Source organism: Syngnathus scovelli, chromosome 2, assembly GCF_024217435.2.
Source record: "Syngnathus scovelli strain Florida chromosome 2, RoL_Ssco_1.2, whole genome shotgun sequence".
NCBI classification, from domain to species: domain Eukaryota; kingdom Metazoa; phylum Chordata; class Actinopteri; order Syngnathiformes; family Syngnathidae; genus Syngnathus; species Syngnathus scovelli.
In genome coordinates, this window is record NC_090848.1 from 26466416 (window position 1) to 26483241 (window position 16826).

At 44.3% G+C, this 16826-nt stretch overlaps 1 protein-coding gene across 1 annotated transcript in view; it reads right to left on the reverse strand.

Annotated features, from left to right (window-relative positions):
- itpr3 (inositol 1,4,5-trisphosphate receptor, type 3) overlaps positions 1 to 16826 on the reverse strand; it is a 459677-nt gene that overhangs the window by 220875 nt on the left and 221976 nt on the right. The window contains exon 20 of the mRNA XM_049754123.2: positions 15535 to 15786. Within this exon, the coding sequence (XP_049610080.1) occupies positions 15535 to 15786 (252 nt within the window). The remainder of the gene's footprint in view (positions 1 to 15534; positions 15787 to 16826) is intronic.

Here is a 16826-nt window from a genome sequence, read left to right on the forward strand (position 1 = left end):
ACAAAACCATGGTACAATAAACGCAGTGGACTGAAGATTGCGGTACCATAAACGCAGTGGACGGCCGTGATTTGTTCAGCCTTGCGCCGCCACTTCCGGTCAGAAAACAGATCAGTGCTCATACATTCTGTTCCGGCTGGTGGTAACCACGGAAGCACTTCATGCACAGTGCCACGCGGAACTTGGACGCAATTTGCAAGTCGGCAGTGCGCACTTTCGGCCTTGCTCCGCCACTTCTGGCCAGTGCTCCATGCCGTCGAAGCGTGAGTCATCGGCAACTGCGCACAGGCGTGGTCTGCCCACTCTCCGAGCTCGAGTGACGCCTGGTGCTGCAAGCAGAGTTCGGGCCACCTCGCGTCGGAAGTCCAGCAGAGACATCCCGCTATGCTCATCCAGCCGGTGCAGCACCCATGCGTTGAAGACGGCCGCGTCCAGCATCCAAGTGAATATCGGCCACCACCACTTCTTCCGACGCATGTTGATGCGGTAGAGCCCGATGCTCTGGTCGGCGCGGTCCGTGCCGCCCATGCTGCGGTTGTACAGCTGGACAATAAATGGCTGGTCCACTGCCACCCTCTTCTTCTCCTTCGCTGACCAGCGTGACGCCTTCTGCAGAGGATGCTCGGCGGCGAGGGTGGAGGCGATGGTGACCACGGCGTTATCCTTCCACCGAGTGAGCGCAATCTTGTTTGCCGTGTCGTACACGACAGACACGGCACCACGCGGCTTGTTCTTCATAGCTTTCTGATCTGTGATCGGGCAGGAGCGCGGGATGCGGTTTTCTCGGATCGTCCCCGTGCAAGCGTAGCCCCGCCTGCGCAGCTCTGCAACTAGCGGGAGGCCGGTGAAATAGTTGTCAATGTAGACGCGTAGTGGAAGTGCACGCACAGCATCGGGGAGGTCGTCCAGAAGTCGAAGGAGCGTGTCACCGCCCTTGCCGAACTTGCGTTCGACTTTCGAGGCATCTCCACTCGCACCCTGGTAGATGTCAAAGCGGAGCAGGAAGCCGCTGGTCCCACTGTTCAGGCACCAGGCCTTGAAGCCGAACGGCACCGGCTTGTTTCGGATTGCTTGCTTGCATCCGTGTCTTCCAAAATATTCTATCATTGCCTCGTCCAAATCAATATCGCAGTCCATTGGATACGCCTCCCCGAACCGAGCGTTGAGGATGTCCATCATGGGACGCAACTTTGTCATCCGGTCGCTGAGGTTCAGGTGCGCGTTGTCGGCGCAGTGAATGTAGCGGATGATCTCCTCGAACCTGTTGCGTGATATGGCCCCAGCAACGAGGGCGCACTGGAGATCTTCATCTGTGCTCCAGTAGTGTCGGCGACTGGGGAGAGAGTGGTACCCCGAGAGCAGCAAGATCCCCAACACGCGCTTCAATTCTCCGATGGTGAGCTGGAAGTTGGAGTTAGTCACCGCCGCATACTTGATGGTCTCTCGAACAAGGTGAGAATATACATCGGAAAGGAAGAAGTCCAGCTTCTGATTTGCGCTCTTTCCGACGACAATCGTGGGGGCGGCGAGAGGGCTGGCGTCCGGGAATTTTGTCAGGCGCTTTTTACTGTTGCTCCATTTGTACTCCACCCCATCTTTTTGCGAGCGTTTCTTCGCTCGTTTCTTCGAGGTGGAGGCCTGTTGGGGCTCCTCTTCTTCTTCCGTGTCGCCATCATTATCTCCGATCACTCGTCCGTCGGCGAGGACCGCCATGGCGGGAGCGCAAAGCTGCCGTCCCGAGAGATTATCGATCATTCCTCCGCCGTCTTCCTCGCCGCTGTCTTCATCAGACTCCACACTGACTGCGGGGGGAGCAATGAAGATTTCAGCCACAGCTGCGTCTTCATCTTCGATTGCATCGAGGACATCCAGCACTGATTTTGTACGCGTAGACGCCCATAGTCTATATATAGATGTTTTGCGTAAAATAATACATGGAGGAAATACGTCAGGGCGAATCATCACAACAATCACATCAGTCAATAACTATTATATGATAGTTGTTCCCTAAAAGTTTCACGCCCCTATGTCGATTCTATCATTATATCCCGGAGCTTACCTTTGATCATGTTCCATCATGAATCACAACTGTCCGGCTTCGATCACCTAGCACGACTGACTCATACAATGGGCAGATGGCGGCGATTCTGTTTTCGACAGGCGAAAGACTGGTTATAACCTGATACAATCGGCGCGAATGTTGGTCGTCATTTGAGGGCGCCGGATGTTATGGAAATCGGAGCGTCTATATATAGACTATGGGCAGAAACGGGTTTGTTAATAAGAGGGAAAAAGTTACTGGAGTATAATGTATTAAGGAAGTCTGTTGTATGTGACTGCTTAGTTTCAAGTAAATTAATATTATAGTCACCAAGTAGGACACACAATTTATTTTCTTTGTTTATGATTTCTAGAGTGGAGTCAAGGGCTTCATTGAAAGTGATTTTATCAGAGTCTGGTGGTCTATATATACATCCAATTATCACATTTTTGTTGTTTATAAGTGAGCAAGATGAAAGTTCTATAAACACAGATTCTGCTATAGTCATATCAAAGTTACCACTTAGATCCTTTCTGGGAGAGAAATTGAAATTATCAATCACATACAGTGAGACTCCTCCACCTTGCTTGTTTGGTCTACATGAGTGTATAGGAGTGTAGTGAGAGAGAGGGTAGCTAGATGTATTATCAACCATCCAGGTTTCAGTAAGAGCTATTACTGAAAAGGAATGTGTTAAGGTTGATAAATAGATTTGCAGACTATCATGATTTTTAGAGATACTCCGTACATTAAAGTGAACAGTGGAGAGTACATTTGTTAGGCAGTGGCCAGGAGGAGTATTGCACAGTTTGTTAAACATATCTTCAGAAAAATATTCGCATGACAATTCAACAGATTTTAGGGCAGTGTAATTAGTATCTGGGTTCCTTTTAAGAAGGACTCATAAATACCAGCAGTAACATTCTCTAGGTCAAATGAATTAAATAATAAAGAGTCTAGATTCGGTGGGAAAGAAATTCCTGCATTTTTGAGAGTGTCACTGGATGCCATGAAGGGTGTAAGGGGACGGTCTACCTGAGTTGGATGTCCTCCCCGCCAGTTTCTGTTTGCCATGTTGTGCTCCGCTGTAATCCACCATTCTCGTCAGGAGGGTCCAATAGGTACCAGTACTGCTTACCTATGTTTCCCTTCCATCTCGATCCGTAAATTTACTCGAAACATTAACAGAGCAGCCTATTTTGACATGAAATAGCCTCGTGCGTATAGCAGCTATCACTATAGCATTAGCCACCTGCAAACTCCCATGAGCCTCAGCTCGCAGACTCCCGTGAGCCTCAGCAAAGTGTAAACAATCGCGTTTCTCAAATGATCTCCTATAAAAGGATCGGCACTGACTAAAGCTCAGTGGCCTAATAGTAGAGTGTCCGCCCTGAGACTGGAAGGTTGTGGGTTCAAACCCCGGCCGGGTCGTACCAAAGACTATAAAAATGGGACCCATTGCCTCCCTGCTTGGCACTCAGCATTAAGGGTTGGAATTGGGGGGTTAGATCACCAAATGATTTCCAAGCGCGGCACCGCTGCTGCTCACTGCTCCCCTCTCCCCCAGGGGATGGATCAAAATCACATGGGGATGGGTTAAATGCAGAGGACAATGACGATGATCATTGGGACTTTTTAACTTTAACTTTAAAGTTCAATCTAACACATTGGTACTGCTTACCTATGTTTCCCTTCCATATTGATCCGTAAATTTACTCTAAACATTAACAGAGCAGCCTATTTTGACTTGAAATAGCCTTGTGTGTATAGCAGCTACCATTATAGCATTAGCCACCCGCAAAATCCCATGAGCCTCAGCTCGCAGACTCCCATGAGCCTCAGCAAAGTGTAAACTCGCGTTTCTCAAACGATCTCCTATAAAATGATCGTAACTGACTAAAGTTCGATCTAACACATTGGTACTGCTTACCTATGTTTCCCTTCTATATCGATCCGTAAATTTACTCGAAACATTAACGGAGCACCTTATTTTGAAATGAAATAGCCTCATGGGTACAACAGCTTTCAGTGACGCCCCCTGACCACGGTTGCCGTAATGCTGGGAAGCGATGCAACCTTGTAATTTACTAGTTGTACTAAAACAGACTGAAACATTTTGTCAGAGCACTGTGTACAACCAGTATGGATCAACAAATTCATCAATTGATCCATATATAAGACACTGTCGGCTTTTGAGAAAATTGTAGGTTTTTAGGTGCGCCTTATAGTCCGGAAAATACTGGATCTGCCCAACCCACCAAGCTGCTTTTGATGTTTTCGTGCTGGTACACATATACTCAAGAGGTTGATCCCTCGACCAATGAAACTGCTATTTCAAATCCAATAAAATGCAATGGATTGCATAAAAAAATAATGCCAAAGCAATGCAATGCATTGCACACATTTTATAGTTTTGCAATCACTTGCATTTTCTTTTTTGCAATCAATTGCATTTTGTTGGCAATACATTGCATCAGAGATTCGTGGAAAGCAATTCAATGCCGCGTTGCACTGCATGCACAAATTACTTTGCATGTGCTTTTGAACTTGCATTGCTCAAGTGAGCAGTAGCACACACACACACACGCACATAACACACACACACCGTTTCAAGCCATCACGACAGTTTCCATGGCACTGCACGTGCAGGAAGTTACTTCAACGTAATCAAAGTCATTTATTGGGTTCTGGTCCCATCTAGTGGTTTAGAGCTGAAAACACTCTGAATGGTAATTCATTGTTTGATTCCTGCAGTCAACTCATCACACAAGGAAATGATGTGACAAAAGCAAAAAAAAAAAAAAAAAAATGCATGAGAATACACAGAGTTAACAATGTATGAAAAATTAGGAATTATAATTGGTGTGTCTTGTACAAAAACTGTAGTGACTCTAGGGTAGTGGTTCTTAACCCTAGGGGTTCGGTGAGTCGGTCTCAGGGGTTCGGCGAGTTGGCCTCAGGGGTTCGGCAGAGCCTCCGTCCCAGAAGTCCGGTCACACTTGACTTATCTTGTAAATTTGTCATGACGCATATTGGAACTTGTCTCTCAAAAGCTGACGTCACACTGATTTGCAGGTACATATGTAATTCGTTGTGAGTTCATGCATTGTGTTGGTTTTGTGGTTTGAACAAGGTGATGCTCATCTATGGCTTGAATTTGAAAAAAATCGTTTTTTTTTTTTCCACTAAAGAGGGGTTCGGTGAATGCGCATATGAAACTGGTGGGGTTTGGTACCTCCAACAAGGTTAAGAACCACTGCTCTAGGGGAAATGTGAGATCCCTTTTATTTATTTTTTTCTGATGTAAAACATCAAATACATCACAATTTTCAAAAAGTGTATGACACGAGGGTTGGTAATCAATGGAGCCCTGCTTTGGGCAGAAAACAAATACAAACACACACACAAAATGTGGGCAACTAGTGACACGCACGCACACGCGCAGCATGCACGCACCATGAACCCACGCACGCAGCATGCACGCACGCACAAGGAGAAAAAAAAGGTAGAACGCAGGAACCTTTACTGTGCTTCAAATCACACCAGAACAGGATTTCCATAGTACATATGTACAATATGTCATCAGATTGGCTAAGACATCAACATCAACGTCTCTAATAAGATAGATTGACCCTTCCTAACACCTCCCACTTTTAAGTAAGAAATATTATTTCACTTCAAACCTTTCAAAATGTTTTTTCTTTTTTGAATATTGACAATGGCAGTCAGGAACTTCTTTCGTGCAGACAAATCACAAATCCAGTCTTTAAGGTGCACCTGAATGTCTGCTTGAACTTGTAAAATAAAAGGCATCTGGCTTTACCGCAGGTTGATTCACTCTAATTGTTGGTGCATGCTGGGTTCGATGCAAGTGTGTACGGTTACTCCATAACAGTCCATCCGCTCTTCTTTCGAGGTATGATCTGGGAGTATCTGACTGCTGTACAACTGTCCCGTGAGTACTTTGTTGTGATCCAAACGCTCTGGCTAGGGTGTAACTTTGGTTGACTGTGTGTTCTGTGGAATCTGTTCTGTGGCATTTTTAACCCTAACCCTAATATTCCACTTGTTTTCATATTCCTTGTGTCGCTGCACTCCGAAACCTTTTGATGTGTGGCCAGTATAGACACATTGTTTAGGGCACTCGTGGGTGTGAGGTTCTTAACTGTCTAGTTGGGCTGGAGAATAAGTGTTTTCCAGAAGGGTAACACTATATAATTTGATGTTAAATATCCCTAGTATTGCACCATTAGGATGGGTAGGCGCTACACAACGTTTACAGCGGGAAACATCATCAGTTTTGTACCTGAGTGTCACTGGGCGTTTTGGCCACTTAACACAATGCTGAGGCTGGCCCACCACAGGCTGATCAGGCCGAGGTGTGTTTCCTGCTGCTAGCTGTTCCGAGCAGCCTAGGTGATGTCACTTCTATTGAGTCACAGCCAATGGCTTGTTCTTTCTGCTGTATTGGCCATTTCTTTAATGGCCTGTCTGTGAGCTTGCCCCCTGATTCTAACTTCCATTAGGAGCATTGCCACCATGCTGGCCACATAGCCCCTACACTAAACCTCCACTGAGTGCACCCTTACTTTCCAGCCTCTGTCCTCTGCCTCGGCTGCTCGGTTGGAATAATGCAGCTTCTTGCGCTCGAAAACTTCTTCAAGGGCATCTTTCCAGGGGACTGTGATGGAGATGAGCTGGCAGGAATTGGACCAGAGGACAATGTCTGGATGCAGTGTTGTTGTTGCAATCTCTGGAGGGAAAATGAGCCTCTCGTCTAGATTGACTCTCATCTGCCAGTCCCTGGCGGCATTCAGTGAGGGCAGATTATGGTTTGAGGGACCCCCTCTATGCTTATCCCCCTCCCGCACAAACAGTGGCTGTTGACTATGCATTCTGGATGGGTTGCTGTTCATTGAGACTCTCTTGCACTCAACTCTGTCTGCTAGGCACTTGAGAATTTGGTTGTGTCTCCAACCCTTGAGTGAGGCTGGTCTTGCAGCCAACCAGAATGTGTTTGAGTGTTGCAGGGGTTGTACACAAGGGACAGGATGGGTCCTTTCCAAGTCACAACTGGAGATTAGTGTGATTATTATGTCGCTCGGAAGGTGAAACTTAACCGGTTGGAGTCCAAGCCTCAGAATTCACTCCAGCTCAGTTTCTTTCTCTCGACCCACTCACACCTCATCCAGCCGCCCTGTTTGGCTTGTGCCAGAGCTTTGCCTTGTCTAGCTGCTTCTTCCTGTCGCCAGACCGCCTCCACCACCAAGGTGCGAGACAGTTGTAGAATCCTTCTGCCAGAGAGGTGTCATGGCTCAGAGGCCCAATCCTGCTCTTCCTTGCTGGACGTGGCCCACTACGCCCTGGTGCAGAAGGGCGGATTTGGCCTGTGACACTGCTGTGGCAGGGGTCCTCTTCCTCACAGTTGCTAGGGCAGGAGCGGGCACCTCTTACCATGTGGTCCCGGGATTCAGCTAGGGACATGTCCAGCCTAACCTTCGCACACTTGAAGTCTTCCACTAGACTGGAGATGGGTAGTGACAGGGCTCCTTTGCTGTATAATCTGACACTGCTGATGCACTTTGAAAGACCAAGCCACTTCCCTCACATACGTGTTCACCAGCCTTTCCAAACGATTGGCATGGCAAATTGAAACCTCGTCAAAGGGCACAGCAGTCTGGGTAGCAGCCCATATGGTAACACCACAGCTTCAGCTTCCCCTGGTAGTACAGTGTTGTTAATTTGCTGAAGGCCATTAGTCAAATCCTGCTTGAGTTGCTGAAGCTGCTGCATGTCTTTGAGATCTGCGCTATTCCACCGACCAAGGCTCTTGATGGGCTTCTCAAGAAGCATTGGAATTGGTTCCTCGCTGATGTAAAACCACTCGCCTCTTAGGTGGCCTTAATGATGGAGACGCTGCGTGATTTGCTTTTGCATAGTCACCTACCCCTTTTCCATAATCCTTTTGACATTGGCCCGCTCAGCCACCACTATTGGCTTGTGCATATTTGACAAAGTGCTTAAATATGGAAGCTGTAAACTGCAGCGCATTGTCTGACATGAGCACATCATGTACTCCATGTTGTGCAAAGATCTTCTTAAGAGCTGCTGCGACTGTTTTGGCTGCTGCGACATGGAGGTCACTACCAAGCTGCTTTTCTCTTTCCAGATGAAAATATCATTTCCAACACGTTGCCACAGTCTCACAGGTGTAGGCGTTGTTAACAGAGGCTCCTTTTGTGTGTGGCTATGTTTAATGCATGTGGGGCAGTTTCCCAGTTTGGTTTTACTTTCAGTTGAGAGCCCTGGCCAGCATCAGACTGACTGACGGCCCTGACTTTGTATCTTTCTACCCTTTTACCCTGATGGAGTATGTCAAGTATGTCAACTCTTATGGAGCTGGGAATAACAATCCTTTGTCCCTTCAGGAGTGGGTATCAGGATACAGACAGGTAGTAATTTCTCGCATCCCAGTGAGGTCTAATATCAGGTGAGCTCTGTCAGGGCACTTTGTTTATCCTGTCTCAATGTATTGCAGACTGGGTCCTCTTTCTGCTTCTCTGCGCGCGTTTGCAGTCTTGCTTTGGTGGCTGGCAGACACTGTCTGATATCCACAAAGATTTGGATATCTGCCGCCAGTTCTTTTTCTTCCAAAGTGACCCACTGGAGGTCTTGACCTTTAGGGGCTGTGCACATGAAGTGTGCCTGGCGTGATGATCTGCTTTATCGACACATGAACTTTAGACTCTCAGACAAAACCTCAAAACATGTGGCGGAATCTCATCCAGCGCTTTGGGATTTAGGAAAAGGGACCAGTAGCTTGTGATCAATTGTAAAGTTCATCACTAGCAAGAACAACTGCAAGCGTTTGTATGCCCAGGTCGCTACTCATGCCTTCTTCTCTGAGCATAACTTTTCTCAGCGTCAAATAGCTTCCTGGAGATAAACACAATCAGTTTCCAGTCCTCACCCTCTGGTTGTTTCTGGATCACGTACAACCAGAAGCTTTGTAGGTGGCGCCACTGAGCTATTTTTATTCAGATTTTTCAAATCAGACCATAATCTATTAACATATTGATGATTTGTACGTGTAATTTTCGTAGGTTTTTGTCAAACTGTGTTTTTTATTTTTCCACTCTCGGTGGCACTACAGAGTGATGATCTGTTGTCATCATGTATGACAGCATTAATATATAAACATTTTCACCAGGACCGGTGTGTGCAAAGTTTGGTGAGTTTTTGAGCATGTTTAAGGTGTCAAAATGTAATCTGAGAAAAAAAAGAAATCATGCAAAAACGAAACAACTGCTCAGGCCCTAATCAAAATGTGTTATTTTTTCCAATGCATTAGTTAAATATTAAGTAACAACCCAGAGCAGGGCAGAGAGTGTAGGAGAACGTTAAAAAAAAAACAAAAAAAAACATGACGTTCTGACAATGTGTCACTGAGAAACTCAAGCTTAAAAGTATTCAAAGGGGCAACGTCTAACGCTTTGGTATCAAAACACCATGAGTTTGTTATTTTTCAAATGTATCATTGAGAATGGTTAAAAAAAGTTTGTGGGAATTTTAAATGTGAACATTTTGAATTTCTAGTGAACCAGAACCACTTTTCACATTTGAGTTGAATGAGCTGTTTAGGATTTTAAATGTGAACGATGTGAATCGGTCTTGTTGAATGTGTCATTAAACACAATAATGGATAAGTAGTTAACAAAAAGGCAACAGTTTGTGAATCTGGGAGAATATTATTCAAAATGCTGGGGCCAAAATTATTCGTCTTGTATATTGATTTATGTAAAATGTCTCAAATATTCAAGTTTCTGAGGTTTGCAGATGAAAACAAGCAAGCAATACATTTGAAGAACACAATGTTAATCTTATTTGGGCATGTTAAATCAAGCAATTAAATAACTATGTATATCAACAGAGGGCATAAATATAGGGAGAGTAAACACAATATTTTTGGGGGGTAATAGACAACACAATTTTCTGGAAATTACACACACAACATATTCAATAAAAAAATTCAAGGAACATTTCAATCCTGGCAAAAGCAAAACATGCACTTAACCAGAAATGACTCTACATTATGTACTGTTTGCTACTGTTACCATCCCTGAATTACTGTTCAGATGTCTGGGGAAACACAAAAACGGCATTACTACCACTATACATACTGTAAAAATAGGCAATGAGAATAATGCACAATGTAAGATTTCTTCACCACACAATCCAGAATCTAAAAATATGCATGTCTTTTGAAATATAAAACTGCACAATTAATTGATGATGCTACACAATTTACTACCAGATAATGTACATACTATATTTTTAAAGAGAAGGAGGTTATAATTTTAGTGGGAAACAAAACTTGAAAACAAATATTAATGAACGACTATGAAAAGGTTTCGTGATTATGTCTGTGGCTTAAAAACAGACAAAATAGGGAACTACAACAATGAGAAACCTGCAAGAGGAGTGGCTGGGTTATGCACAGGGTATGAAATTAGCTGGAGCATGACTTCGGTGAGCTTTGTAACGTTGATGTTATAGCTAAGGTTACACAATAATACTAAGTGCAATGGATCAGCGTTCTCGTCGCGGCCCCTGTCAGTACCCGGGTTTGCCCAGGAAAGCAAATGATCCCACCAGCAGACTAAATTCCAATAGACGACGCCTGAGAGCCAAGTCAAAGAATCCTAGTCACAGTCCCAAAGCCGACAGCAAACAGCCTCAAGAGCACCTCGCGGTGGGACCTACTCTTCGAATACTTCAACTAAATGTCGAAGGCCTTTCTGCAGCCAAGCGAAGCCTTATTGAAGTCCTCGCCTTCCAACACTCGATTGACGTTATCTGCCTCCAAGAGACTCACATTGGCACATAGGAAGCAGGCCGCTTCACCATCAAAGGCTTTGACCTCCTGTACTACACCCCACATGCCAAACATGGACGGGACACCTATGTGCGCTCTGGCATAGTTGAAGCAAACCACTTGACAACAGCACATTTCTCTAACACCATAACTATCGATGGTTTCAATATTGTCAATGTGTACAATCCCCCTAGTGCCAACTGGGATCTGCAGGTTCTACCCCACCCTGCCATCTACGTGGGAGATTTCAACAGCCACCACCCTGACTGGGGATACCCAGCAGCGTATAGCGATGGAGAGACACTTTCAGACTGGGCATCTAGAAATAACCATGCTCTGATACACGATCCCAAACAAAGAGGGAAGAAAGCATTCACAAGCAAGGATGAGGCGAGGTTCACCACTTTGTCCACAACTGCGTGAGAAAATAGTTGAACAGTTTAAGAACAACATTTCTCAAAGCAAAATTGCAAGGAATTTAGGGATTTCAATATCTATGGTCCATAATATCATCAAAAGGTTCAGAGGATCTGGTGAAATCACTGCACATAAGCGCCATGGCCGGAAACCAAGACTGATTGACCGTGACCTTCGATCCCTCAGATGGCACTGCTTTAAAAACCGACATGAGTGTGTAAAGGATATCACCAAATGGGCTCAGGAAAACTTCAGAAAACCACTGTCAGTAAATACAGTTCGTCACTACATCAGTAAGTGTGGGTTAAAACTCTACCATGCAAAGCAAAAGCCGTTTATGAACAACATCCAGAAATGCCGCCGGGTTCTCTGGGCCCGAGCTCATGTAAAATTAACTGATGCACAATGGAAAAGTGTTTTGTGGTCTGATGAGTCCATTTTTCAAATTGTTTTTGGAAACACTGGACGTCGTGTCCTCCGGACCAAAGAGGAAGCGGACCATCCGGACTGTTATCAACGCAAAGTTCAAAAGCCAGCATCTGTGATGGTATGGGGGTGCATTAGTTCCCATGGCATGGGTGACTTACCGTATTTTTCGAACTAATACTCGCTCCGGAATACAAGTCGCAGCAGCCATAAAATGCACAATAAAGTGAAAAAAAAACAACATATATAAGTCGCACCGGAGTATACGTCGCATTTTGGGGGAAATTTATTTGACAAAAACCAACACCAAGAACAGACATGAACCAGCAACAACAGGCTAAACAATGCCATATGCTAAGGTGATATAAACACGAACGAGGAGCTGAGAACAGGACTGACGTAACATTAAAGTTATCCAAATAACTATAACAAATAACACCTTGATCAAACCATCTGTGTCATTCCAAATCATTAAATCCATTGATCAAATTCCTCCTCCTTTATGTAAACAACGACGCGTGTGCGCTGCGCCGCTGACGTCGGTTGCAGTTCAAATTATTCCACAGCCCCATATAACTATATATAAAGTATATATCAAATAGCTATTATATAAACAACATTATCAAACTATCTGTGTCACTCCAAATCATTAACTCCATCGATCGAAATCTTCGTCCTTTATGTAAACAACGCCGCGTGTGCGCCGCGCCGCTGACGTCAGTTGCAGTTCAGATTACAGTAATCCCTTGCTACATCACGGTTCGTTTATCGCAGTTTCAGTACATCGCAGATTTTTTTTCCCCCAAATTAAAAAAAAATAAAATTCAAAATAAAACTTTTAAATTGAGGAATTATGATACGAATGTTGCCCAGTCTTTAGCAGAAGGCAGGGAATGCCCACACAATTGCAGTGCATACGCTTGTACCTTTTTATAAAAAAAGTTATAATAATAATAGTTCTAAAACCACATTTAAGAGTGTTATACCTTGTTATAGAAAAATTGTTATAATAATAAAACAGTTCTAAAAACATATTTACAGTACTACACTTGTACCTTGTTTTTAAAATTATTATAATAATAAAAGCTGTTCTAAAAAGATATTTACAGTATGTATTAAGAATTCTCCATGTTATTTAGGTTATTCAGCCATGCTTTGATTTGAGGTAGGGTGCTTTATTTTGAAGGCCGTTTTCAGATGATACCATTTCAAATCATTAAATCCCCTTACTCTGGAAGTCAATAAATGGAAGTCATTGTCAGTGAGGCTCCAATTATTCCACAGCCATAGTGCGCCCTCATGCGGTTTAAAGTGAAAATAACGTGAAGTGATCAACTATACTAGTAAGTAAGTGATGTGTTAATGATCAAGTAAGAATTTGTGAAAAATTTCACATATAAGTCGCTCCTGAGTATAAGTCACCCCCCCCACCCAAACTATGAAAAAAAAACCGCGATTTATACGCCGAAAAATACGGTACATTTCTATGAAAGCAACATAAATGCTGAAAAGTACATACAGATTTTGGAACAACATATGCTGCCATCCAAGCGATGTCTTTTTCATGGACGCCGCTGCTTATTTCAGCAAGATAATGCCAAGCCACATTCTGCACATGTTACAACAGCCTGGCTTTGAAGTAAAAGAGTCCAGGTTCTCCCCGGGCCCGCTTGCAGTCCAGACCTGTCTCCCATTGAAAATGTGTTGCGCATTATGAAGCGTAAAATACGACAGGGAAGACCCCGGACTGTTGAACAACTGAAGCGGTTCATCAAGCAAGAATGGGAAAGAATTCCACATGAGAAGCTAAGAGAATCAGTCTCCTGTCTTCCAAAACGTTTATTGAGTGTTATTAAAAGGAAAGGTTATGTAACGAAGTGGTAAACATGCCCTTTCCCAACTTCTACTGCACGTGTTGCTGCCATGAAATTCTGAGTTAATTATTATTTAATCCATCCATCCATTTTCTGTACCGCTGAGTTCCCACGGGGGTTGCGGGCGTGCTGGAGCCTATCCTAGCCGTCATCGGGCAGTAGGCGGGGGACACCCTGAACCGGTTGCCAGCCAATTGCAGGACACACAGAGACAAACAACCATACGCACTCGCACTCACACCTAGGGACAATATGGAGTGTTCAATCGGCCTACCAAGCATGTTTTTTTTTTTTTGGGACGTGGGAGGAAACCGGAGTGCCCGTAGAAAACCCACGCGGGCCCGGGGAGAACATGCAAACTCCACACAGGGAGGGCCGGAGGTGGAATCGAACCCGCACCCTCCTAACTGTGAAGCGGACATGCTAACCAGTGCACCACCGAGCCGCCAAAATTATTATTTGAAAAATAAAATTACGTTTATGAGTTTGAGCATTAAATGTAATAATAATAATAATAATAATAATAATAATAATAATAACAATAACAATAATCATACATTTTATTTATAAGGTGCCTTTCAAGGCACTCAAGGTCACTGTACAGACATAAAATAGCATAAAAAATGACCGGAGAGCAGCGGCAGCAAGTCGCGCAAGCGTTCACTCACATCCGGTTGACACAATTACAACATATTATCGGGATTTAAAAAAACGTCACCTACATATACACTATGTACAAAAATATGTTGTATTTGTAATGTATTCAATTGAATATAGGTTGAAAAGGATTTTCAAATCATTGTATTTTGTTTTTATTTACATTTTACACAATTTCCCAACTTCAACCAAATCCAGTTTGTAGATGAAGCCTGTCTGTATGTTGTCCATAATTTAAGGATATCTGGCCAATATCTGATACTTATTGAAAACCGGGCCCCCTATTAAAAGCTTTAAATAGCTTGCTTGGGGTGACCTTTCACGCATCCGACTGTGTAATACTGTTTTTTGTATCATGTAGTATGTCTTGGATATTGCGTGAATAAACTAAATTAAACTAATTGTAAAAGATCAAAAAGTCTCCCCATCTACCAATCAATACAGACATCTACAACCCACCCACTGTTCGAGTACCGTCCAGACGATCGATTTGGAAGAACATCCCACCAACCGACTTCACCATCCAGTTGGCTTGGAAAATGGAATGGGAGTCCAAGGAGGTCCCAAACAAACACTTGGTGCCAGACCCCAACCAATAGGTCCCTGGCACCAACCTCCCAAGAAGACAGTGGTCCACACTCAATCGTTTCAGGACTGGACATGGCCCCTGCTTGGCCAGCCTTCACAAATGGGGCAGTAGCCCCACCCCACTGTGTGCTTGTGAAGAGGAGCAAACCATGGAACACATCATAGAAGTTTGTCCTCTCCACAGACTTAAAGGAGGGTTAGTCACCCTCCATACAGCAGACCAGGAGGCAACTGCTTGGCTTAGGGACTTTGCATTCTCTAAATAAATGAACTAAGCACAAATAGTACATGAATATGAATATTTCATAGTTACAGGCAAGGTAACTGGTTAAAGTGTATCGTTAGTAAAAAGAAATGAAGGAACTTTTACACCGGGAGTTAAGGGTACATGTAAATTAACAAATATGGATAAATATGGATAATGGTACCATCTATGTTGTATTGGTTACTTGTAATTCAGATTTGTAATTTGCTGTTTTAGTATATGTGTGTGTGTGTGTGTGTGTGTGTGGGGGGGGGGGTAATGAAGTGATGCTTGAAACTGCAAACTCCCATTTAAGGGTACATGTTAATTGTTCAGAATAAAAAGGTATTAGATTTATATTGGGGACTTTCACGTCATCCGACCACCCAAACCGTCTTCTACAACGACTTACTCTTTGATAGTGATGGAAGTGGGGATCTCAGTCCAAAGTCGAGCAAACTTGACAGGTGTGACTAATTCCTGCGGATCTCGATCCACGTGAGCGTGCAGCATTAGTCGACAGAAGGATGCTCGTAGATCAAATGGTAGCGTCTCATCCATCATGCACAGGAAGATGAGCTCCACATCCAGCTGCTTGGAGATCTCATCAATGGCCAGGTACTGGCGGTCCAAACACATTCTGGCAAATAGCTTCAGCTGGTACCTGAGCAGATGGCACGCCACATTTTGAAAGTGAGAATGTCAACCTTCATTCCAAAATCCATATGCCATACCATTAAACCGTATAGTAAAATAAAGTGCTTGCATCCTCTCCAGTGGTTGACCAGCTGCAGAGGAAGCAATCAAAGTTGTTCTGTTTTTCCCTGTCGCAAAACACCCCCTGCTCTGATTTGACCAGAGGCCGGGGGTTCACCAAACCTGTCCACTCTCACCCCCACACTGTTTTCTCTCAATAAAAATGCCCTTGCAAGATGTTAGGGTTTTCAGGTTAGTTTGATCCTATGATTATGTTGGAATGTAGACTGTAATGATTAAATCAATCCTGTCTTGCCCTCACAATGTAATGATTAAATCAATCCTGTCTTGCCCTCACAATGTAATGATTAAATCAATCACGTCTGGCCCTCACAATGTAATAATTAAATCAATCACGTCTGGCCCTCACAATGCAGAGTCTGTTTCCCACAATAGTGTAAAACACCCCCTGCTCTGATCTTATCAGAGGCCGGGGGTTCACCAAACCTGTCCACTCACCCCCACTCTGTTCCTCCTAATAAATATGCCCTTGCAGGGAGGAGACCTTTAGACTTCATTCGATAATCGCTGTTCAGACAGCGACGAATGGACTCTCCACCTGCAGGTGTCTAAAAGAACTTGCTTGTCTTCTGTTTCGTTCTTGCAAAATAAGTTGGAGTGAGCAAATCTCTAACATTTTGGTGCCGAAACCCGGGATCCTCATACCCACCATCTGACCGGCGAAGGAGGACGTGCTGCATTGTCGACAAGCCAGCGTCCATTAGGAGGACCTGGAAAAGAAAGTCCTGGGAAGAGAATTCTTCGCTGGGCCAGCATCTTAGGTCTGCCTTCGTCTGACAGAGGTGGATTGACGGGATCCGGCGGTGCAACGAACCAGGGGACAAGTAAGTTAAAGCGCTAAAGATACGGCTTTGGTTTGTCCGAGCTATGAGATTCGGCTTTGGTTTGTCCGAGCTATGAGATACGGCTTTGGTTTGTCCGAGCTAT